This window comes from Panthera tigris, chromosome D1 (genome assembly GCF_018350195.1).
Source record: "Panthera tigris isolate Pti1 chromosome D1, P.tigris_Pti1_mat1.1, whole genome shotgun sequence".
Lineage (NCBI taxonomy): Eukaryota > Metazoa > Chordata > Mammalia > Carnivora > Felidae > Panthera > Panthera tigris.
In genome coordinates, this window is record NC_056669.1 from 59,858,949 (window position 1) to 59,884,387 (window position 25,439).

General features: G+C 38.6%; 3 protein-coding genes across 6 annotated transcripts in view; 2 read left to right on the plus strand and 1 right to left on the minus strand.

Annotated features, from left to right (window-relative positions):
• The window catches only part of TRIM21 (tripartite motif containing 21), a 145,997-nt gene that overhangs the window by 42,872 nt on the left and 77,686 nt on the right, over window positions 1-25,439 (minus strand). The gene's annotated exons all lie outside the window — the stretch shown is intronic.
• Window positions 14,030-14,980, plus strand: LOC102972773 (olfactory receptor 52K1-like). The gene has a single exon (XM_007089418.2). The coding sequence runs from the start codon at window positions 14,030-14,032 to the stop codon at window positions 14,978-14,980; it is 951 nt and encodes a 316-aa protein (XP_007089480.2).
• LOC102951591 (olfactory receptor 52K1) lies at window positions 24,310-25,262 on the plus strand. The gene has a single exon (XM_007089358.2). It carries the CDS (start codon window positions 24,318-24,320, stop codon window positions 25,260-25,262), a length of 945 nt encoding a protein of 314 aa, XP_007089420.2. The 5' UTR covers window positions 24,310-24,317.

The following is a 25,439-nucleotide window of genomic DNA, read 5'->3' on the forward strand; positions in this document are numbered from 1 at the left end:
TAGTTCTTCCAGAGACACATCTGATTCTAATAGAGGGAATAAGTGGCAATAGCAGATAAATGAGAGGACTCTTAAATTTTCTGCCACGGGGCGCCTGGGTGGCGCAGTCGGTTAAGCGTCCGACTTCAGCCAGGTCACGATCTCGCAGTCCGTGAGTTCGAGCCCTGCGTCAGGCTCTGGGCTGATGGCTCGGAGCCTGTTTCCAATTCTGTGTCTCCCTCTCTCTCTGCCTCTCCCCCGTTCATGTTCTGTCTCTCTCTGTCCCAAAAATAAATAAAAAACGTTGAAAAAAAATTAAAAAAAAATTTTCTGCCAGCACCACAGTGCTCAGAGCCAAGCCAAAGATCTCCATTTTTTTTTTTTTTTTTTTTTTTTTTTTTTTTTTTTTTTACTTTTTGAAGCTTTTTATTTTGAGGTAACTTTATGTTCATGTGTAGTCATAGGAAATAATACAGAGAGATCCATATATCCTTCCCCCAGTTTCCCCCAATGGTAACATCTTGCATAACTGTAATATAATATCATAACCAGAAAATTGACATTGATCATTAGCCTTATTTAGATTCATCAGTCTTAAAAGGATTCATTTGTTCGTATGTGTATGTGTTTATATTTAGTTTTATTCACTTATTACATGTGTAGATTTGTGTGACCACCATCACACTCAAGATACAGGATAATTCCATCATAAGAATCCCTAGTGCTAGCTATTAAATTTTAACGGAGAATGTACCCAAAAGATTTATTCACCAATTTGAGTAACTTCTCTGAGGCTATGTTGTATTTAATATAGTTTTGAAAGACACTAAATTACCAAAAAGACAGAAGAAGTTAACCACATTAATTCCAAGGAGTTCTCTGGGAATACAAACACTGAACTACCATTACTGCTTTAGAAAGGAGAAATTGGGGGCACCTGAGTGGGCTCAGTCCATTGAGCCTCTGATTCTTGATTCTGGCCCAGGTCATGATCCCAGGATTGTGGAATGGAGCCCTGCGTCAGGCTCTGTGGTACTGCGTGGAGCCTGCTTGAGACTTTTTTTTTTTCTCCTCTCTCATTCTCTCCCTCTACCTCCTCCTCCCCACTCGCTCCCTTTCTCTCTTAAAAAAAAACAAAAACAAAAACAAAAAAACAACCCAAAGAAACAAAACAAACAAACAAACAAACAAAAACAAGGAGAAATTGCTGAGTGGAAAAAGATCTTAATGGTATCTGGAGCAAAAATAAGGCGGGGCTTTAAAGACACAGGTTATTAGGTCTTTTACACAGGTTTAACAAAAGAAGTTAAAAATCACAGCCTGATTCTTTTGTTTAAAAAAGAAAAGCAAAGTCAACAAGAAAAAAAAAATCATTACTGGTCTGCACTCTGTGAACAGAGCTTTCTCCCCCTGGGAAAACAAAAACTTATTTGCTCCTGTATGAAATTTAGGACCACTTACCAAAATGGCTAGCTTGGCAGAGGCTGCTGATTAGCTTAGAGCTCAATTGTACAATTCACTTGAAGCTCAGTGTGAACTTTCCTCATAGACAATAGACATTTGTGTTCACACATTTGAAAATGAACTTACACAAACATGTGCAATTTATACAGTTTCTTAAAAGCATAAAACACTGACAGTTTTAAACTAATGGGTTTAGGGCTACACTCAAAATAAAGCTTTGTGTTCTTTGTTGCTACCCTTTATCTCTAGGGTAATGAAGACCGTCTATTAAGTGAAATTGTTAATAGCCGAAAATTATGAGAGGTCAGTCATAAAAGCTGCATGCGGGATATTTTTCTTTCTTTTATTCTTTTGGAATTAAAGATATTCCTCTTGTTTGGAGGAGAATGATGGTTTAGTTATAATTAAAATTCTGTTCTTTTTACTATTTGGTGGAAAAGACTGACATACTACTAATTAAGCTACTTTTAGACTTATCTCCTTATTGAAGGGATCTCCATTATCTTGATGGAGCTCATGGATAGGCATGGTTATTCATTGTTAACTTGGGATACCATTGGGTGGATCTTTATTCAACTAATGAGATTTATTCTACAGAATATTATAAAGCTTCTATTATGCGTCAACATTTCTCTAAGTACTAGGAATGTAGTGGTGAACGAAGAAGACAAAGTCCTTGTTCTGATAGAACTTCTAAGCTAGTAAGGGAGACTTTCATTAAAACGGTCAACATGTAACAAATAGGTATTGAAAAGTGCTAATTAAAATAAAACAGGAAGATAGAAAGTGACAAGGAGCATAGTTTTAGAGTAGTCATGGTAGAACTTTCTGAAGTGACATTTGAGTAGGGATCTTGAGGACATCAGTGAGCAAGGCATGCAGCTGTATGAAGGACAGTGCTCCAGGAAGAACAGCAGATGGACACACTTTGAGGTCTGAAATGTGGTGAATTTGAGGGATAACACCAGGCCACTTGGTTGAGTGGAGTGACTAAGAAGAAAGAAGATGCATTTGAGAGGTAGCCAAGGTCCAGGTAATAAAAGGTCTTGTAAGCCATGGTGAAAACTGGAATTTGTGTAAAGTGTGTAGAAATCTATTTGAAGATTTAGAACAGGATTCTGTTATGCTGTGACTTATGTTTTAAGGGGTCTACACTGGGGTGGCTATGTGACTCAGTCAGTTGAACATCTGACTCTTGATTTCGGCTCAGTTCATGATCCCAGGGTCGTGGGATCGAGCCCTGTGTTGGGCTCCACGCTGAGCATGGAGCCTGCTTAAGGTTCTTTGTCTCCCTCCCTCTGCTCCTCTCCCCGACTCGTGCACTCTAAAATAAAAAAAATAAAAATAAAAGGTCTATATTGGATTCTACATAAGGGAAATAAGGATGAAAGAGGAAAACTAGTTCAAAAATTATTGTTATAGCCAAAGAATGAAATGATGGTGATTTAACCAGGGTAGAAGCAGCAGAGTCAATGAAATGTGATTACACTTGGGATAAGCTTTGAAGATGCAGCAAATAGAATTTGTTGATTGATTCACTGAATGCAGGGTTATGAGGATATGATGGGCTTTAGGTTTGAGACTTCTAGCCTTCCAATTGGATGGATGGATGGATGGAAGGGCTTCAGTACAATGGGAAACACTGAGATTAAAGTACGTTTAAAGAGTAGAGGTAGAAAGGAATCAGAATTCTGTTTTAAATATGTAAGCTTGGAAATATATGTTAGACCTTCAAGAATAGCTGTCAGGTAATCAAGTTATATTTACCAAATTTGAAGTCCAGGGGAACTATCTGAATTAGAGATGTACATTTGGGAGGCATGAAAGAACAGTTAGAGGCATGAGAAATGATAAAAATCACTTAAGGAATGAGTAGAGAGAAGAGACCTCAACATGAGAAGCTGGGAAAAGAGGAACTAGACAGTAAAAGATACTCAGAAAGTGACACAATGAAGTAGGAAGAAAACCTTCAGAGTGTTTAGGAAATCAGGAAGTAGAGAGTGCGCATCTCTGCCAAATGCTACCAGAGTGTTGAATAACATAGGGTTTAAGAATTGATTACTGATAGTTAACAATACTGTATCATATACTTGAAATTTGCTAAGATAGTAGATCTTAAGTGTTTTTACATAAAAATGATAACGATGTTACTAGATTGTGAGGATTTTACAGTGTAGATGTATATCAAAACATCAAGTTGTGACACCCTAAACATACAATTTTTGTCAAATATACCTCAGTAAAGATGGAAAATTGATTATTGGTGTTTTCAATAAATGATGCTGGAAATTCTAGACACCTACATGCAAAAGAATAAAGTTGAACTCCCACCTTATATCTTATTCAAAAATTAACTCAAGTGGATCAAAAACCTAAACAGAAGCTGTAAAATTATAAACTTCTAGAAGAAAACATGGGTAAAAAGCTTCATGACATTGGATTTGGCAATGATTTCTTGAATAGGACACCTAAAATACAGGTAAGAAAAATAAATTGAACTTCATGAAAATTAAAATTTTTTGTTCAAAGGACACTACCAAGAGAGTGAAAAGAGAGCCTATAGAGTGGGAGAAAGTATTTGCAAATCATATATAAGTGATTAATATCTAGAATATATAAAGAATTCCTACAATGCAACAAAAAAAATGCAATTCAAAATGGGCAAAGGACTTGGATAGACACTTCTACAAAAAAGATATACAAATGGTCAATTAGCCATTTAGCTATTTATACAAATGGCCAATTAGCAGGGCACCTGGGTAGTTCAGTCAGTGAAGCGTCCAACTTTGGCTCAGGTCACGATCTCACGGCGGGTGGGTTTGAGCCCCACATCAGGCTCTGTGCTGACAGCTTAGAGCCTGGACCCTGCTTTGGATTCTGTATCTCCTTCTCTTTCTCTGCCCCTTCCCCACTTGCACTCCGTCTCTTAAAAATAAACAAACATTAAAAAAACAAAAACAAATGGCCAATTAGCTCAAGAAAAGATGCTCAACATCACTAATCATTAGGAAAAAGCAAACAAAAACACCAAGAACTACCATTTCATATCCATTAGGATGGCTATTATAAAAAAAAAACCAGACAATACTAAGTGTTAATGAGGTGTTTAAATAGGAAGTTTGTACCTTTTTGTTGGGAATGCAAAATGGTACAGCTGGTGTGGAAAATGGCATGGCAATTTCTCAAAAAGTTAAACATAAAATTATGATCGTTCCCTAATTCAACCTGGGTATATCCTTCCCTGACTTCTCCCAGTATCAGCTTGTGAACCTCAAGTCAGGTTCACCAACTCTACATAGTCCATCTCCTCAGCCTAACTCAGACTTCAATATAAGCCCTGTTGTAGAAGGCTCACCTCAACCCAATGTGTTCTGGAGACTCTAGGTGGAGGGGTGAGTGCTTGTTCCTGAAGGATCAGGCTTAGGACATCTAATACAAAATCTGGATGTTTCTGTGGGATGAGAGGGGAAGCCAGAAGTATACAGTGTCAGTAGGAACTGTTGGGATGTTTCATGGAGAATTCAGGTTAAGTGACAGAGGAGTCCCTGTGAAAATCAACTTCCCCTCTCAGGACTATGGCAAAAAGCAGATGCTGAGACCAGTCATAGGAGGAAAATATCCCTTTTGGTATTGTTATTAATGGTTGATAGTTATTGAGTAATAACATGGATCATTACAGCTCAGTGATCTCATTGGATCCTTCCCAAATGGTGAGAGATGGGCAGGGTTAGGATTATTGTCCCCGTAGAATAGTAAGGAAACAATCCAAGAAACAGAGAGGTTAAGTGCCTCATCAAAGTCACAAACTGGGATTTAAACCTAATCTCCCATTCATAACCTCAACTCACAGCTCTGTCCACAAAATGAAACAAAACATCAAGACTCCAAACCAAATAAACAGATAACATTGACCTAGTTATAACTGAACCCCACCTTTCTAAATCACAATCCAAAGCACACAGCAGGCGTCTATTTGCATATTCTGAGGAGGCTTTATTTCTCAGCAGGCACTGCAGGGAAGGAAGGCACTGCAGGGAAGAGAGGGTGGAGAGAGGCACAATAATTGTCAAAACCAGACTACACTCTGCCTCAAGGGAGGCACTGAATGCCAGAGAATGGTGAGGGAGTAGGATCTGTAGGAAGCCAGGGGCAGGAATCCCAGAAGACTGGGAACTGGGACAGAGGTCTCTAAAGTCACCTCCAGAGAAGACACCAGGCCCATCATAGGTCGTTTTCAGGATGTTCCTCAGGGATCAGACCTGCTCTTTCTTTTTCTTTTGGGACCAGAGTAGCTTATTATGAGAATATAGCCAGACCTCTCCTTTCCAACGGTCTTTTCCAGCCTTCTCTCACAAGGAAAACTGCATCAGTTTTTTTTTAAAATATGAAATTTATTGTCAAATTGGCATCAGCTTTTCCTGAAGCCTACAGAAAATGAATTGAGCCTCATGCTGAGGGGTGAGAGCACATAGAGCCCATGGCGGTAGGAAAGACCAAGCATATAAGGGAGGTGGCACAAGTGGGATGAGGGGCAAGCAGACCAGGGAAGCAAGCTTCTGCTGAGTCAGCTGGCTACTAGAGGGCTGGAACAGGGTACCTGGGGGTCATAGGTCAAGGAAAGAGGCCATGTGAGCTGGGCTAGCAGAGAAAACTGGAATAACCAGGATAATAGCAGAAATCAGACTGAAAATAGTAATGACTAGAGGGAATACCCAAAGGCTGAGTAGAGAACCTCTAGAAGGAGTTGTTTAATGCTTGAAGGGAATAGGCTAGGGGTGTGTGTGTGTGTGTGTGTGTGTGTGTGTGTGTGTAGGTGGGGAGCCATGGAGTTCATAGGGCAGAGCTCATTTCTCAATGCCTCTCATGCTCAAACAGACAGTTTATCCTTATCTCAGGAATTATCTGACCTCCTGATTCTTGTCTTCTAGCTTTCTCATCCAATGTTTGTCTATCTAACAGAGGACCTGCTTTCTATTCTCATCAAGACTTTATCTTCTATAAGCTTCAGATCCTCTTTTGTCAGCATTAGAAGAAATCTTTTTCTGCCTTCCAGGCCTGTGCTCCTGTATTGTGTATTACTGACCACCTCAAGAAAGCCTTAACTAACCAACCCAGACCAGGTTAGTTAATCTCTCATTAGTGCTACCTTCTTTCCTCCTACTTCATATTCTGGCCTCAACACAGTCCTGGCTGCTGCAATAGTCCTGGGACAAAAGGAAAAATCTGAAATAAGGATATTGAAGGGACAGGCCAGTTATACTTATTAAAGGTTTTAGCAATGGGGTGCCTGGGTGGTTCAATCAGTTAGGCATCTGACTCTTGGTTTCTTCTCAGGTCATGATCTCGAGGTTTGTGAGATTGAGCTCTGCATTGGGCTCTGTGCTGACAGTGTGGAGCCTGCCTGGGATTCTCTTCCCCCTCTTCCCGTCTCATGCACACTTTTTCTCAAAATGAATAAACATAAAAAAAAAAAGAAAGGTTTTAGCAACAACTAGCTATATCTTTGCAGCATGGTCCTGTAAATGGAATCTTGGCACAGGAGTCAGAAGTTATGAAATTTAGTCCTAGCTCTGCTATTGACTTCCTCCGTGATCACCTGGGGACTCAGATTCTCAATTCTATCACTTGAAAGTCCTCTCAGGTTAAAGGTGTAGTCTACCAAATAGTTTATAGCACTGACTGAATACTCTAGGTATGGAGCCACACACACTTTTGGGGGAGACAAAGAAATAAGTGAAACAGGCTTGCTTTTGTTATTTGCTGATGTCTTGACTATGAACACAGGAAGCATAGGACAATGACATGTACAGACTGGACCAAACACTCATGCCAAGCAGGTTAAGGGTGCTGGGGCAGGAGGAGACTGGATAAGCAGAGTAGGATTGTGAACAGAATTAGAGGTATATTTCAGTTAAACCTGGAAAGAGGGAAGGTTGAAGGATTGATTATTAGGCATTTTAAACAGAATAGGCTATCTGTGAGGTTGAGGTGTGTGGGAAAATAAACTGGAAGACCAGAGACAGGTGGCAAGAACACACAGGAAGAGAGACAGGGGCGCTCAGGGAAGGGAGAAACCTATTTGAAATTGGAGAAGTACATTAACTTAGGGCACAGGTGACAACATGCATAGGAGGATATTCTTTCAACTATTCAAGAAATATTTAGCAAGTCCCTCTATAGGTTCCATAAAGACAGTGGCAGTAAATCTAAAAAAGCACAGCCCTGTTTTGTCATGGGGCTTCCACACTGCCCATTCCAATGCTATCTTAGAGAAAATGCAGATACACATTAGATTTGGAGAAGTTTCTAATAAGAGGACTTTTTGACGATCTAGTTAACCAAAATTGATGGAAGATTTCATAGAATTTCCATCTGTAGACGTGCTTAAAATCAGGGGCTACTTAGTAAGCTTCAATTTGGATTACATGGTAGTATATTATCCACCAAAGGAGTGGAGGAAGTTTCTTTAGGGAGTCATTCATATACTTATTTAAAAAGCACTTATTGGGGCGCCTGGGTGGCTCAGTAGGTAAAGCATCCGACTTCGGCTCAGGTCACGATCTCGCGGTATGTGAGTTCGAGCCCCGCGTCGGGCTCTGTGCTGACTGCTCAGAGCCTGGAGCCTGTTTCAGATTCTGTGTCTCCCTCTCTGACCCTCCCCCGTTCATGCTCTGTCTCTCTCTGTCTCAAAAATAAATAAACGTTAAAAAAGTTTTTTAAAAAGCACTTATTTAGGGGTATCTGGGTGGCTCAGATTGAGGGGCATCTGGGTGGCTCAGTTGATTAAGAACCTGACTCTTGGTTTTGGCTCATGTCATGGTCTCATGGTTCAGGGGATTTAGACCTGCACCAGACTCCACACTGAAAGTGTAGAGTCTGCTTGGGATTCTCTCTCCCCCTCTCTCCCCGCCTCCCCTGCTTGTGTGTGCATGTGCTCTCTCTCAAAATAAGCAAACTTTTTAAAAGCAAAGCACTTATTGAGCATCAATATTCAGTAGAGTGTGAATATAGAAATAAGTCAGAGCTCTTGTATTAAAAGTACTCAGTCTGGTGAGTGGATAGTGCATGTGTACTGGCAACACAGATTGTGCTCTCCTTGTGTTATTTAATTCAGTGCATTAATGAGCCCTCATTGAAAACACTGAGAAAATCTGCCTGGAGGAATCTGAGAAGACTTCACCAAGAAGGTGGCAGGATCTTGGCCAGGTATAAAAATGGGCAGAGGAAACATTCCAGATACATTGTATGAGCCACAAGCATAACTTTCAGGAAGTGACAGATAATCCACTGTAGCTGAATCTCGGATGAATGTTTAGGGGAATGGTAAGAAGAGAGGCTAATAATTTAGGCAGGAACAAGTATGTAAGTGTATTAAGTAGGTTGTAAGTCTTTTTTTGTTTGTTTTTTTGTTTTTGTAGCAATGAGGTCTCATAAGTGGTTTTCAGTAGGGATAGAACATGTGGTCTGTTGCGTTGTAGTGGTAGATTGAGTAGGGGTGGAAAACTAAAGAGGAGGTTTTTTATTCAAATCTAATTAACAGTGTTATATTAGTTTCAGGTGTTACAATATAATGTTTCAACAATTCTGTGTATTACTCAGTGCTCATCGTGATAAGTGTATTCTTTAATCCCCACCACCTATTTCTCCCATCCTTCCACCCACCTCCCTTCTGGCAACCACCAGTTTGTTCCCTGCATTTAAGAGTCTTTTTTTTTTCTTCATTTTATTTCTTAAATTCCACATAGGAGTGAAATCATATGGCATTTGTTTTTCTCTGACTTATTTCACTTAGCATTATACTTTCTAGGTCCATCCATGTCGTTGCAAATAGCAAGATCTAATTCTTTAAGGTTGAAAAACATTCCATATTGTGTGTGTATATACATACCACATCTTATCCATTCATCTATGGATGGACACTTGGTTTGTGTCCATGTTGTGGTTATTATAAACAATACTATAATAAGATAGGGGTGAATATTTTTTAATGTTTATTTTTGAGGGAGAGAGAGAGAGAGAACGAACTTGAGTAGGGGAGGGGCAGAGAGAGAAGGAGACACAGAATCCAAAGCAGGCTCCAGGCTCTGACCTGTCAGCACAGAGCCCAACGTGGGGCTCAAGCCCAGGAACTGTGAGATCATGGTCTGAGCTGAAGTCAGACACTTAACTGACTGAGCCACCCAGGTGCCCTGGGGTGTCTATCTTTTTGAACTAGTATCTTCATTTTCTTTGGGTGAATACCCAGTAGTGGAATTACTGGGTCATATGGTAATTCTAATTTTTTGAGGAACTTCCATACAGTTTTTGACAGTGGCTGTACCAATTTGCATTCCCAGCAATAGTGCACAAGGGTTTCTTTATCTCAGGGTTTCTTTATCTCCACATCTTTGCCAACACTTGTTCTTTTTTTATTTTAGCTACTCTGACAGGTATAAAGTAAGATCTCATTGTGGTTTTTATTTGCATTTTTCCAGTGATAAGTGATGTTGAGCATTTTTTCATGTGTCTGTTGGCCATCTGTATGTCCTCTTAGGAAAAATGTTTATTCAGGTCCTCTGTCCATTTTTTAATCCAATTTTTTTTTGGTGTTGAATAAGTTCTTTATAGATATTAATCCCTTATTGGATATGTCACTTGCAAATATATTCTCCCATTCAGTAGGCTGCCCTTTTGTTTGGTTGATAGTTTCCTTTATTGTACAAAAGCCTTTTATTTTGGTATAGTCCCAATAGCTTAATTTTGCTCTTGTATTCCTTGCCAGAGGAGACAAGGTGTCACAAGATGTTTCTATGGCTGATGTCAAACAAATTATTGCTTGTGTTTTCTTCTAGGAATTTTATGTTTTCAGGTCTCATATTTAGGTTTTAAATCCTTTTTGAATTTATTTTTATATATGGTGAAACAAGTAGTCTAGTTTTCCCAATACTGTTTGTTGAAGAGACTTTTACCCCATTGCATATTCTTGCCTCCTTTGTCATAAATTAATTGACCAAAAATTGTGGGTTTATATTTGGAGTCTCTATTCTGTTCCATTGATCTATGTGTCTATTTTTGTGCCAGTACCATAATGTTTTGATTACTACAGGTTTGTAGTGTATCTTGAAATCTAGGATAGTGATACCCCCACAGCCTTGTTCTTTTTCAAGATTCCTTTGGCTACTTGGGGTCATTTGTGGTTCCATACACATTTTAGGATTGTTTATTCTAGTTTTGTGTAAAATGATGTGGGTATTTGATAGAGATTTCATTGAATCTGTAGATTGCTTTGGATAGTATGGACATTTTAACAATGTTAGTTCTTCCATCCATGAGCATGGTATATCTTCCTTTCTGTGTCATCTTCAATTTATTTAAATGGGAGGTCTTTGTAATGATACAGGCAAGAGATGGAATTTGGGAAGACAAGAAGTATGGAAAGGAGAAAAGCAGCATGGGAGACAATTTAGGGGCAGGATCAAGGGGTATCATTGACTGAGAAAGAACACCAGAAGCTTTGGCATCTGGTAGAAGGTTTTATGACTTGAGCATAATGAAGGTGGAAGGGGATAAAGCTGAATAGTGAGTAGAGACCAGGCTATGCAGGGACTGGTAAGCCAGAGTTAAGCATGTGGATTTCATTCTCAGTGCAATGGTAATTCCATGAAGGTCTTGAGGCAAGGCCTGGAATAGTATAATTTGCATTTTTAAATGGATTCTTTGGCTACAGTATAGAAAGTGGAGCCTAGAGGGCCCAAGATTCAGACCACAGAGACCAGTTAGGAGCCTTTTGTGGTCTAGATGAAAGATGGTGAATTAAATAAGAATGTTGTCAGGGAAAAGGAAAAGAGTAGGGAGTAAAATACATTTTGCAGATTGATAGGATTTGCTAATGAACTGGATACTATGGAAGAGGGAAGGGATTAAATCAAGGATTATCCCTGGATTTCTGACCTTGCTACAGGATGGATGGCCAGAATATGTGCTAAGATGGCAAGTCATGGGAAGGAAATTGTTTGTAGGGAGATAAGATTTTAATTTTGGCTGTATAGTTTAAGATTGTCATGGAACATCTAAATTGGAGAGGTCCAATAGGCAGTAGAATATACTCATCTGAAACTCAGAGAGAAGCTATACAATTGGCAATTCCCCGAACATAGATAGCAACAACAACAACAACAACAACAACAAAACTCACAAAAGACAAAAACCAAAAGAAAAAAATGAGAGGAAAAAGGGAGGACCTAGAAAGGTAGCAGGACAATAAAAGGGAAAATAAAAACAGAGAGAAAAGGAAAGAGTGAGGGGAAAGAAGCAATAGCTAGGTCAGTATAAGGGAAGGAGTGGAGATGGAAGTTAGCTTGGAAAGGATTGGAAATTAAATGAGGTTGTAAATGGTGTAGAGATCAAATACAGTCAAGTTTTTATTCAAGTTGTGCTGTGAAGGGGAATCGAGTTAAGGGGTTGTTAGATGGAAGAGACAAAGCTGAAGAATACAGGATGGTGTTGATGTTAATCAAGATCAACACTGTAGAAAGGAGGGCAGATTTGTGTGTAGGATAGCAATGACAAATAGCATGTGCAAAATGCTTCACAGTTTACAAGGTTTATTCTTATATGATTTCATCTTTCCTCACAATAACATGGTGAGATGATCATGGGAGGTATGGTTATTGTCTCCAGTTACAGGTCAAGAAGCTAAAACTTAAAAAAATATCAGATTAATGTTAGTTTCTGCTAGTGGGTAGACTGATGGCACAATCATTACTTGAGACTAAGTCTTTAGATTCTAAAACTTTTCCCTGTACCATGGTGATGAGTTAGAGTTTTATTTCTTTAACTTGAACACTCCAGATTTCAACTGTCTGTGGAATAACCAGGTAGAGGCAGAATATAGTGATTTGAGTCATTGGATTTGAAGGCAGGAAGCGAGTTCTCAAAGTTTAATATTTGACATTTTTCAAACATATGATTGTCAAGTAACTTAACCTTAACTTTCTCAATTAAAAAGAATGCCCATATTTACTGAGCACATCTTTAAATTCTAGATTTAGGCTAATGGTTTTTATTTTTATTTTTAAATTAAAATTATTTTTAGTTTTGAGACATAACTGACATAGAATTGTATTAGTCTGAGGTGTTCGACATAATGATTTGATATATGTTTATATTGCAAAATGTTACCAAAGTCTAGTTAGCATCCATCACTTCACATAGTTATGACAATTTTTTGGTGATGAGAACTTTTAAGATCTACTTCTTTGCCACTTTCAAATGTATGATATAGTGTTGTTAACTGTAGTCATTATGCTATACATAACATCCCCAGAACTTATAATTGGAAGTTTGTACCTTTTGACTACTTTCACCTATTTCTCCCATCCCTAGCAGCTACAAGTCTGTTTTGTTTCATTTTAAGAAATTTAATTCCAATGTAGTTAACACAGTTATAGTAATTTCAGGTGCACAATATAGTGATTCAACAATTCCATATTTATTTTAAAGCACCTTGAGAGCAGAGACCATATATTACTCAGTGCTCATCAAAATACTCCCAATCCCCTTCACCTATTTTACCCATCCCCCACCTACCTCCACCCTCCACTAACCCAATGTTCTCCATAGTTAAGAGCATTTCTTTGGTTTGTCTCTTCCCCCCACCTCCCTTTGTTAATTTGTTTTTTTCTTCTTAAATTACACATAATGAAATCATATGCTGTTTGTCTTTCTTTTGACTGGCTTATTTCACTTAATGTTATACTCTCTAGATAGATCCATGTTGTTGCAAATAGCAAGATTTCATTCTTTTTTATGGCTAATATTCTTATGTGTATCACTTTTCTTTATCCATTCATTCATTGTGCTAATAGTTTTACAATATCTCAATTCTAAGGAGAAACTTTTAAGATATAAACTGATAAAGAGGGAAGCACAGATAAAATTGTGGGACACAAATCTTTACGCTTTTTCAAAGACAACGATAAAAGGGACAAAAATGAGATAGAAAGATAAAGGACACCAGAATGAAAAAGAATGGTATGAAGTTTAGAGGTCAATCTTGCAAAAAGATGGGGGTGGAGGATCTCTTCCTTTGAATGTCATGGATGCTAGAAAGCAAAGTGGGTGAAGGTAGAAGCATGTAGAATGGAAGTTAAAGTTAGGTGAAGGAAAACAATAATAGATCTTCTCATGTTCTCAAATTGGCTAGAAGTAGGGCTTCAGTTGGTGAAATTTCTGAGTGTCAAAGGCCTATTGAGCCCCTATTAGAGAAAAATTTATAGAACTTGGAGGAAAGTAAATTATTAGAAGGGGCTAGGTTTAATTATTTTTCATACAGACAAGCTAGACCTTTACAAAGTGGTCCTTAGTCACACAAAGATAACAAAGTTCTTCCACTCAACTCCTCAATGAGGGTTGCCTTGTGATACTAGTTAAATGGTATTTGTAGATTAGGATTATTTTCTAATTTAAGGTCTAGAATGATATCAAGGGCTAATCCTTCCATGTGAATGATCAGAGCTTAAACTTCAGTGCTAGAACTCTGCTGACACAGGATACTCTCTGGACAGGTCCTGTGGAAGTAGACAATAGGAACAGAAGAGGATTTCCAATGGTCACATCAGCCTCCAACATCACCTCAACCCATCCGTCAGTCTTTGTGTTGATGGGGATTCCAGGCCTGCAGCACCTACATAATTGGATCTCCATTCCCTTCTGCTCAGCTTATACTTTAGCCTTGCTAGGCAACTGCACCCTCCTCTTCATCATCCAGACTGATGCAGCCCTCCACGAGCCCATGTACCTCTTTCTGGCCATGCTGGCAGTCATTGATCTGGTTCTCTCTTCTACAACACTTCCCAAAATGCTAGCTATTTTTTGGTTCAGAGATCGGGAGATCAACTTCTATGCCTGTCTGGTCCAGATGTTCTTTCTCCACTCCTTCTCTATCATGGAGTCAGCAGTGCTTCTGGCCATGGCCTTTGACTGCTATGTGGCTATCTGCAAGCCACTGCACTACACCACAGTCCTGACTGGGTCCCTTATCACTAGGATTGGCATGGCTGCTGTGACTCGGGCTGTGACGCTAATGACTCCACTCCCCTTTCTGCTCAGACGTTTCCACTACTGCCGAGGCCCCCTAATTGCCCACTGCTACTGTGAGCACATGGCTGTGGTAAGGCTTGCCTGTGGAGACACTCGCTTCAACAATATCTATGGCATTGCTGTGGCCATGTTTATAGTGGTGTTGGACCTGCTCTTTGTTATCCTGTCTTATATCTTCATCCTTCGAGCAGTTCTACGTCTCTCCTCTCAGGAGGCCCGTTACAAGGCCTTTGGGACATGTGTGTCTCACATAGGTGCTATCTTAGCTTTCTACACACCTGTGGTCATCTCCTCAGTCATGCACCGTGTGGCTCGCCAGGCTGCCCCTCATGTCCACATACTCTTTGCTAATTTCTATCTGCTCTTCCCACCCATGATTAATCCCATCATCTATGGTGTCAACACCAAGCAGATTCGCAAGCGAGCCTTAGGACTATTCTCAAGAAAGGATGTATAAATGGAGAGTTAGGGACAGGTGGAAAAAGAGTGGGACAGACTGAATGCTGAACTGGGGGTGGGGGTATGATAGGAAGTGGAGGGATGCCAGTTTAGTTCTTTCCTGGTATAATGAAAAAACTTAATGATGTCCTAAAACTCAGTCACCAGTCTGATCAGGACTCATGGGGCTGTATTCTTTGGTTGCCTTTGAATTCAAAGGCTGACTGCTGACTTTGCTGCCTTCTCAAAGAGCCCACTCTATTAGGAGGCTTGACAAAGGCTTGACCCACTCTCCTCTTGGTAACATCATCTAAAGACAAAAAGATGCTTTCAAGTTCATTTAATAAGACTGTGAGAATCTGAGTTTCTATTCAGAGCCACTGGGATCATGAGCTGGGAAAGACCAACATTTCATCTGAGACAAGAGTACTTATACAGTTTGAAAGTTGATGTCCAGTATCTAGCTAAACATTACCAGTTTTGGGGAACTCAATCTTCCTGGGCTATAGGTTCCAAGTCAGACAATTTTGCTTGTTAAAATTTATTTCTTCAGTTGAGTCAGCCTATGTATTCTTTGACCTATTTTGACCTCTATATTCTCATGACCAATCTCTGAGTAAAACATGTCCCCTGCCATTTCTTTACACATCATGCAACTCTTTGCACACAGATCTAGCTTATGTTTTCACCAAGAATGTGAATTCTTTATTCATTCAATAATCCAGTCACAAAACATTATTGAGTCCTAAATCTGTGCTGGGAATACATATTAAGGTGGGGGTGCTGCACTTATGTCTATGTCCTAAGACAAAGGAGGAAATGCTAAACATAATAGGTTGTCTCTGACCTGCCCATCACAAGGCTCAGTATCATGAAAGACATAGGTAGGCAAAATAGACAGGAGATGGGGATATTGACCTGTATTCTCTTTCTTTTCTTCTATCCAATGCAAACTTACATGCTAGAAAATTTCCTTAATGTTAATCCTGACAACTAGAATTTGTGTGTGATCATATAGGCCCTCATACACCATCTTCCACAAATGCATTCTTCTATTTTTATCTTGTGAGTCCCTTGTTTCCTCAGACTACTCTTTAGAAATTATATATCTCTATCTTATTCTGCCTTAATTTCTGTCTCTGGGTCTACATATATATCTAGACATATTATTTAGCTTTGAAAGAATCTGAGCCTATGTCAGGTGGGGTATGGACGGATGGAAGTTTCAAAGAGGGGAGACTGTAGCACGAACCCAGGGTCTTATGCTTGGTTCACATCTCTGCTTTTATAATTCCCTCTGACACCAAAACACACACACACACACACACACACACACACACACACACACACACACGGAAATGATATTCTACCTTTAGTTTCTATTTTGTTAAAACCTCTCGTTTCTTCTGAGCATAGTTGGTACAGGTGGAAAGCTTAAAAACTGAAAATACTAAAAACACAGTGTATAACTTGAAAGAAGCTATTTCCAAACAGAGGTCTTCTTATCCTTCTGATGACTTACATGAGGAATGTCACCAGCCTGTAGATCTTACCCATCCCCAATGAGGAAAGAATGGCTTGGCTTCCATTATAAGTCCAATATTACAAAGATCCCATAGCCAGGTATTCTAATATCAGAACCACCAGGATTAGTCAGAAACAAGTTATATCTTAAAATGGGTAAAAGAATTACCCCTCTAAAATTCTAGTACTAATGAAAATATTCTTCAACAATGAAGATGAAAGAACAAGTGTTACTAACAAAAACTGATGGAATGTGTCAATATTAGGCCTGCACTAAAAGCAAAACTAAAAGTAGTCCTTTAGGCTGAAGGAAAATGAGCCAGGTAGAAACATAGAATTGCAGGAGGAATTGAACAGAAAAGCTAAATATGTGGATAAATATAAATAAATATTGGCTGAACAAAAGACAGAAAAGCAAATGGAATTGAGCTTAAATGTTCTAATATTCTACTAGTGACCTTCAACATAGTTATCTAAGCTATGGCCATTCCCTACTCCATGTGCTTTTTATCCCTGCATCCATGACATTAGGTTTTATCCCTTCAGAATGGAGTCAAGGGGCAAAATAAGGTACTTTGTTCCTTCACACCCTGTCTACTTTATCTGGCTCTTGTCTGGATGTTTTGACTATAAGCTATAGTCAGTCACTCTATTAAGCCTGTCACCTCAGCCTCCTGGCCATGGCTCTAGATCCCTGTTTCCTACAAACATGACACATATAACTGAATAGTGTGTCCTCATTCTATCATCAGCTTTCTCTCAATCCAAAGTGGATTTTTTTTTCTGTCTCACCTGAAATTTGCCCCTGATGTTAGCTTTTCCCACATTAGTATTTAGGTTAGTTTCCCTTCGTATAGTCTATCTCCTCAGCCTTGCTGAGCTTGGCTAAGTTCCAAATTTAAAGGTGTTATGTAGAAATCTCATTTTGTTTCAACATCCTAGGAGATCATCCATCATAAGGAGAGCTCAGTACACACCCAGAAGCCAACAGTTAGGAAAGATAAAGTTAGATCCAGTATACTTCTGTCAAAAGGAACTATGTATAGTTGGGGTATAGAGCTCTGAGATTGCTTTTATTTTATTTTTTAATTTTTTTAAACGTTTATTTATTTTTGAGACAGAGAGAGACAGAGCATGAACAGGGGAGGAGCAGAGAGAGAGGGAGACACAGAATCTGAAACAGGCTCCAGGCTCTGAGCTGTCAGCACAGAGCCCAACACGGGGCTCGAACTCACGGACAGTGAGATCATGACCTGAGCCGAAGTCGGACGCTTAACCGACCAAGCCACCCAGGCGCCCCTCTGAGATTGCTTTTAAAACATATAACCTACCAAAACTAAATCATGGAGAAATAGAAAACCAAAGCAGACCCATAAGTAGTGTAGAGATTAAGCTAGTCATAAAAAATCTCCCATTAAAGAAAAACCCAGTAACAGAGGGCTGCATTGGTGAGTTCTACCAAATATTTAAAGAATTAACACTACTCCTTCTCAATCTTGACAAAAAAAAAAATCGAAGAAGAGGGAACACTTTCAAACTCATTTTTTGAGGCCAGGATTATCCTGATACTGAAGCCAAAGACATCATAAGAAAACTATGCTAATATCCCTGATGATCATAGACATGAAAATCCTAACAAACCAAATCCAACAGCACATTAAAAGGATCATACACCACAACCAAGTAGGATTTATTCTGGGGGGTCTTATATATACAAAAATATTAAAAAAAATCAATTAATGATGTGCCACATCAACAGAATAAGGAATTTAAAAAAATCACGATTATCTCAATAGATGCAGAAAAAGCATTTGATAAATTTCAATATACTTATATGATAAAATCAAATAGCACTAGAAGAAAAACACATAAATTTGATAAAGGCTATATATGAAAAGTCTATAACATTCTCCATGTGAAAAACAAAGATTTTCTCCTAAAATCAGGAACAAGGCAAGAATGCCCACTCTTGCTAATACTATTTAATGTAGTACTGGAAGTCCTGGCCAAAGCACTAACAAGAAATAAGAGGCATCCAAATTTGGTAAGGAAGTAGTAAAATTATCCTTTTGTCAGTGACAAATCTCATATATAATAAATCCCAAAGATGCCATAAAAATATTGTTAGAACAAACAAGTCAGTAAATTTACAGAATACAAAAATCAATATACAAAGAAAGTTGTGTTTGTATATACTAATTATCTTGAAATTAGTACAAAAATCCCATATATAATAGCGCCAAAAGGAATAAAACAGTTAGGAATAAACTTATGAGGTAAAAGATTTAAATACTGAAAACTAAGAAATATTATTGAAAGAAATTAAACATGAAAAAATGGAAAGACCTCTTGTGTTCATGGATTGGAAGAATTAAAAAGTCCATAGTACCCAAAGCAACTTACAGATTCAATGCACCTCTATGAAAACCACAAATATTGTTTATGGACGTAGAAAAAAGAATTCCATAATTCACATGGAATTATAAAATGCTATGAATTGTCAGATCAATCCTGAGAAAAAAAGAACAAAGCTGGAGACAGCACACTTCTTGATTCCAAAAAGTATTACAAAACTATAGTAATCAAAATGGTATGGTACTGGCATAAACATAGATATATAGACTAATGACACAAAGAAAACCCAGGAATAAATCTACACAGATGATCAATTGATCCATGAACAAGGGTGTCAAGAATACACAATAGAGAAAACAGTCTCTTCAGCAAATGGTGAAGGGAAAACTGGGCATCTACATAAGGAAATTGTATTCCTATCTTACAGCATACATGAAAATCAACTCAAAATGAATTAAAGACTAAACATAAGACATGAAGCTCTAAAACTCCTAGAAGATGACATAGGGGAAAATCTTCATGACCCTGGTCTTGGCAATGATTTCATGGAATGACATTTAAAGAAGAGGAAACAAAAGCAAAAGTCAACAAGTAGGACTATATCAAAACGAGAATTAAAAAGACTACATCAAAGTACACAGCAAAGAAGACAATCAACAGTAAAAAGGCAACTATGGAATGGGAGAAAATATTTGCAAACCATGTATTTGATAGGAAGTTAATCTCTAAAAGCATAAGGAACTCTTACAGCTCAAACTAATAACCCCATTTTGAAATGGGCTAAGGACTTGAATTCACATTTCCTCAAAGAGGACATTCCGACGGCAAGCAGGTATGTGGAAAAAATGCTTATGGTCACTAATTATTAGGGAAATGTATATCAAAACTACAATGAGGTATCACCTAACACCTGTCAGATTGGCTATTATCAAAGACAGACAAGTGCTGGTGAAGAGAACACAGTGGAGAAATTGGAATTCTTGCACACACTGTGGATGGGAATGCAAAATAGTGCAGCTGCTATGGAAAACAGCACAAAAGTTTCTCAAAAAATTAAAAATGGAACTACCATATGATCTGGCACTTCTTGGTATATATCCAAAAAGAATTGAAGTCAGGATCTTGAAAAGATATTAGCACTCCTGTAGTCATTGCAGCATTACTCACAATAGCTGAGAAGTGGGAAAAAAAGCCTAGAAGTCCATCAACAGGTGAATGGATAAAGAAAATGTGGTATGCATATTTCATGAAATACTAATTAGCCTTAAAAAAAAGACATTCTGCAATATGCAACATTATGGATGGACCTTGAGTTTATTATGCTAAGTGAAATAAGCCAGACTCAGAAGGATAAATTCTGCAGGATTACACTAATATGAAGTATCTAAAATATTCAAATTCATAAAATCAAGGACTAGAATTATGGTTACCAGGAACTGGGGGGAGGGGAAATGGAAAATTATAGGCATAAAGTTTCAGTTAAGATGAATCTATACAAAATTGTACCTGTAGTCAATGTATTGTACACTTAAAATTTGTTAAGAGGATAGGTCTCAAGTGTTCTTATCACAATAAGACAAAATAAAGACAAAATTAAGTCAAAATTAAAAGAGCATCTTTCAAATTAAAGATAAAGTATTATGGGAAATTGTAGTAGTCGTCATCATCCATGGCAGACTCAGGTATAAGGTATAAACTAGTTCCTTTCTCGGGTCTTTGAAAAATAGCAGCATTGAGTCCAGTTGTAGGTAGAATATCACCTTTTATTATTTATAAGTGGTAATTATTAACAAGTAATCACATCATAATCATAATGGCTTCTCGATTACATAGTGATCTATTCTTCTTGTGGTTTAGGAAAAATTGGGATTATGATTTCCATTTTAGAGATAAGGAAACCCATCTGAGATCAGGGAAGTGCCATTCCAAAGTTACAAGCTGGAAATTCATGTCTAGCTCCAGCCAATATATAACACGTATGCAAAGTAAGATCAGATATTTTTGCTTGGTTAGGCTGGAGTTCCTGCCCTTCCAGGTCACAAACAGGAATTGGCTTTGGTTTATATGTTTAAATGAGTCTCACTTTGTTAGGAGACACTGGAAGGATGGGGTAGAGGTAAACAGAAGCACATTAAAGACCAAGGCACAAGCAGGATTTACCTGAAGCACCCAGTGTCTGGAGAGTTAAGCATGACCCCTGGGAGGCATGATTTGAACCACAAAGAGGGAGGTGGCATGGGCTGCAGGGAACTCAAGGGGTGGGAGCCTTGGGTCAGGGGAGTCCTCTTGTGTTTTTTAAAACAAGAGGTGACATGTGGGGAGTGGGGAAGGATAAGGACACTCTCAATTTCCTCCCATACCTAGTCCTGTTCCTAAGCATCAACTCCTTGCTCTCTCCCCAGTTCCTTTATTGCCTCTGTTTTGGCTCTTCAACAAAGGAGGCATAAGTACTAAGAATCCAACCCAAATATTTTGTCTACAAACTCCAGAAACTCCCTTCCCTATAGAGGATAACCAGAAACACTGGTTCACCTCCAAGAAGTTTTGGCTGATTATTCCTATGTGGATCCTATCATTTCTCACTTATCATTCCTCTTCCCACACTTACCAGTATCCCTGGGCCCAGTTAGGAGGCTTCTGCATTAGTCAAGAGAGAAAATGAGCCTGAACTAGAAAGATACAGGGAAAGGTAAGAAATATATATTTTTGAATAATGATGTGTTAATTGAAACATGCTGTTCAACCATTGTCTACTGGTCTCTTCCTTCTAGAGAATGAGTGTTAAGGGAAGAGATAGGAGCCATTAACTTGGGCATTATTCTTTAAAACAGTCTTTAAAGTGACCTCTGCTACAATGATAAGCTCTACAGGAAATCATTTTGCAATGCCATTTCAAATATAAGGAGACAAAATCATCTTGGTAATAATATGCTCTTGGAAATTCACAATTTTTCATAATACATCAAAATAAGTCAAAGAAATGAAAGAAAACAAATGTGATTTCTGAAACAGATCCAAATAAGGTATCATGATACAGTATGTGATAGGGACTGATTTTAGAAGTTTGCATAAATTCTAACAGTGCAAACTCTTGGTTAATGAGCATCAGCAAAGACTTTCTAATGGCTTTTACCTTCTTAGGCTCCTCTGTAATAAAAACTCACATTTTGTTATATTGTCTATGAATTCAATCATTTTATAGATGAATATTTGTACTTGGAAATAAATTTTTAAATCTTGCAGACAGGAAAATATGTGAGCACTTGTATAAATTTGAGTCCATACCCTAGAAGTTCCATAGATAGAAATATCCACAAACTTTAAAATCTTTTACTATTCCCTAGGGCCTGCCTAGAGCAAGCAGATAAATACTTTGTAAAATTTTATCCCCCCCCCCTTTTCCTGAGTTCCAAGTTCTTCCAGGGTTGCTGATGGGGTAATCATACTGGCCCCTTTTATTTGAATGGCTCAATGAGAAATATTTCGTATAGGTTCTTCTCCCACAAGCCACATCCTTGAAGGACCTTAGGTGACTATCTTCCTGTTTGAGTCTTAATCTTTCAAATCCATCATTCTGATATCTTTTAAGGATATATTTTGTTGACTTTAAAATAGAGGCACGCATTAACTGAGTACTTTCTGTGTATGAGACCCCTCTAAACAATTTTAGGAGAAAAAACAAATAGACAAGTTCTATTGTCTAGAGTGGTCATTTTAGCTCTTGAAATAGTACAAACAGGATAAAATATTAACTACAAAAACAGGTTCCCATGTTCTGGATATTAGGGGAAGGTGACTGGCTCCATTATGCTCCCACTCTGAGACTGTGAATCTGAGAGAGGTAGGCTTCATGCACTGTTGAACACAGAGTGTTCAGACCTGATCAAAGGAGGGAGAATATTAATTTTTTAAAAGTGTAGTTTTATGGAGGAAGAGAGAGATACACTTATATGACAAATAAGGCTCAGCAAATCCTGATTGTACAAAAGGATTTTATATATAATCCCACTTACTCTTCCCTACAATACTTACATAAAAACAGAGCATTGCTATTCCTTATTTAGAGAGGAAGAAACAGGGGCTTGGAGATAAGGACTTGTACTTAAAAAAAAAACCCACATTAACTGTATCCCATAAGAGAAGAAAGATCACATAAAAACTGGGCCACTCCAGTGTTTAATGATTTGAAAAAATAAAAATGAGCTAGAGGGAAAGATAAAAATTGTTGATATTACCCAGTGATCCAAAAGAATTAAAGCATGCCATTTGCAACAATGTGGATGAAACTAGAGTGTATTATGCTAAGCAAAATAAGTCAGACAAATATTGTATGATTTCACTTATAAGAAAACAGATGAACATAGGGGAAGGGAAGGAAAAAGGATAAAAACAGAGTGAGGCAAACCATAAAAGACTCAAATACAGAGAACAAACTGAGGGTTGCTTGAGGAGGAGTGGGTAGGGGGATGGGTTGCATTAAGGAGGGCACTTGGGTTGAGAATTGGGTGTTATACATAAGCGATGAATCACTAAATTCTATTCCTGAAACCAATACTACACAATATGTTAACTTGAATTTAAATAGTAAAAAAAAATAGCATTCTTGCTAAAGATGAGAGTTCTCTTGTGAGGAGAATGAAGAAGCTGTGAGGAGAATGGAGGGAGAGCCACATGAATAGGGAGTTTAACATGAATTTAGATGGAGAACCAAAAGACACAGCAGCTCCTCATTTTCTCAGTAAGCTAGAGGCAAGGCTGTACTTACAGAGATTTGTGAATGTGGAGAGGACCTGAAAGATATATTCCAGAGCAGTTCTCTCCTACAGAATTTTCTGCAATGATGGAAATATTCTGTTTCTGAACAGTCCAATATGCTAGCTACTAGTCATGTGTGTCTCTTAAGCACTTAAGTGTTGTGACTGAGATATTGAATAATTTTAATCAAATTTAAACAGTCACATGTGACTAGTGGCAACCATATCTCAGAGTAGTGCTAGAGAAAACAGATTTTGTAATAAATCGGGGCATTACAAACTGCAAGCTTTATTCAACTTATACAGACACTCAAGGCCTGAGATTTCAGGACAGTAAATTGGTTTTTGTGATTGTTAGCTTAGCTTGATCATCATGTACAAATGTGTCTTCTAAAACAATGAATTAGTTCAAACATATTTTCACTTCTTTTATCAGGGTATTCTTGATGTCACCATGAACACAGAAAACACTGCCTTTTCTCCATTTCTTTATGTAAGTTGTCTTGTAATATCAATTCTAATGATGTTTTATGTTCTATCTACTCAATGAGATTCAAAGTTCCTTAAGGGTAGAAAACATGGATTATACTTATCCAGGTCTATGAGGACTACTAACCAATTTTGTTTAAAGTTTAGCAACAGGAACAAGAGCTAATTCTCTCTCTATATATATAGAAGGTGAAGGAGCCCTGTAAAAATAGACAAGGAAGATATCAAAAAACCATGACAGTCTCCAATATTACCACAACCCATCCAACTTCCTTCCTGCTGGTAGGAATTCCAGGTTTGGAACACCTGCATGTCTGGATCTCTATTCCATTCTCCTTCGCCTATACTCTGGCCCTGCTAGGCAACTGCACCCTCCTCTTCATCATCCAGACTGATGCAGCCCTCCACGAGCCCATGTACCTCTTTCTGGCCATGCTGGCAGTCATTGATCTGGTTCTCTCTTCTACAACACTTCCCAAAATGCTAGCTATTTTTTGGTTCAGAGATCGGGAGATCAACTTCTATGCCTGTCTGGTCCAGATGTTCTTTCTCCACTCCTTCTCTATCATGGAGTCAGCAGTGCTTCTGGCCATGGCCTTTGACCGCTATGTGGCTATCTGCAAGCCACTGCACTACACCACAGTCCTGACTGGGTCCCTTATCACTAGGATTGGCATGGCTGCTGTGACTCGGGCTGTGACGCTAATGACTCCACTCCCCTTTCTGCTCAGACGTTTCCACTACTGCCGAGGCCCCCTAATTGCCCACTGCTACTGTGAGCACATGGCTGTGGTAAGGCTTGCCTGTGGAGACACTCGCTTCAACAATATCTATGGCATTGCTGTGGCCATGTTTATAGTGGTGTTGGACCTGCTCTTTGTTATCCTGTCTTATATCTTCATCCTTCGAGCAGTTCTACAGCTTGCCTCTCAGGAGGCCCGTTACAAGGCCTTTGGGACATGTGTGTCTCACATAGGTGCCATCTTGTCCACCTACACACCTGTGGTCATCTCCTCAGTCATGCACCGTGTGGCTCGCCAGGCTGCCCCTCATGTCCACATACTCCTTGCTATTTTCTATCTTCTTTTTCCACCCATGATCAACCCCATCATTTATGGCATCAAGACCAAACAGATTCGTGATCATGTGCTCAGTCTATTTCAAAGAAAGAATGTGTAGATGCATACTTTTTCCTTATCTATCAGTTCAGTACTGAATGCATGCTGGATTGAGGCAGAGAGAAAAACAATCTCAAGTAGGAAATTTGTAATCTCCAAGTTTGACAATTCTTTAGTATGACAAGGAAAATGAGGTTTTATTCCTCACAGATCCAGTTAGATCAAACCAGGTATGTCC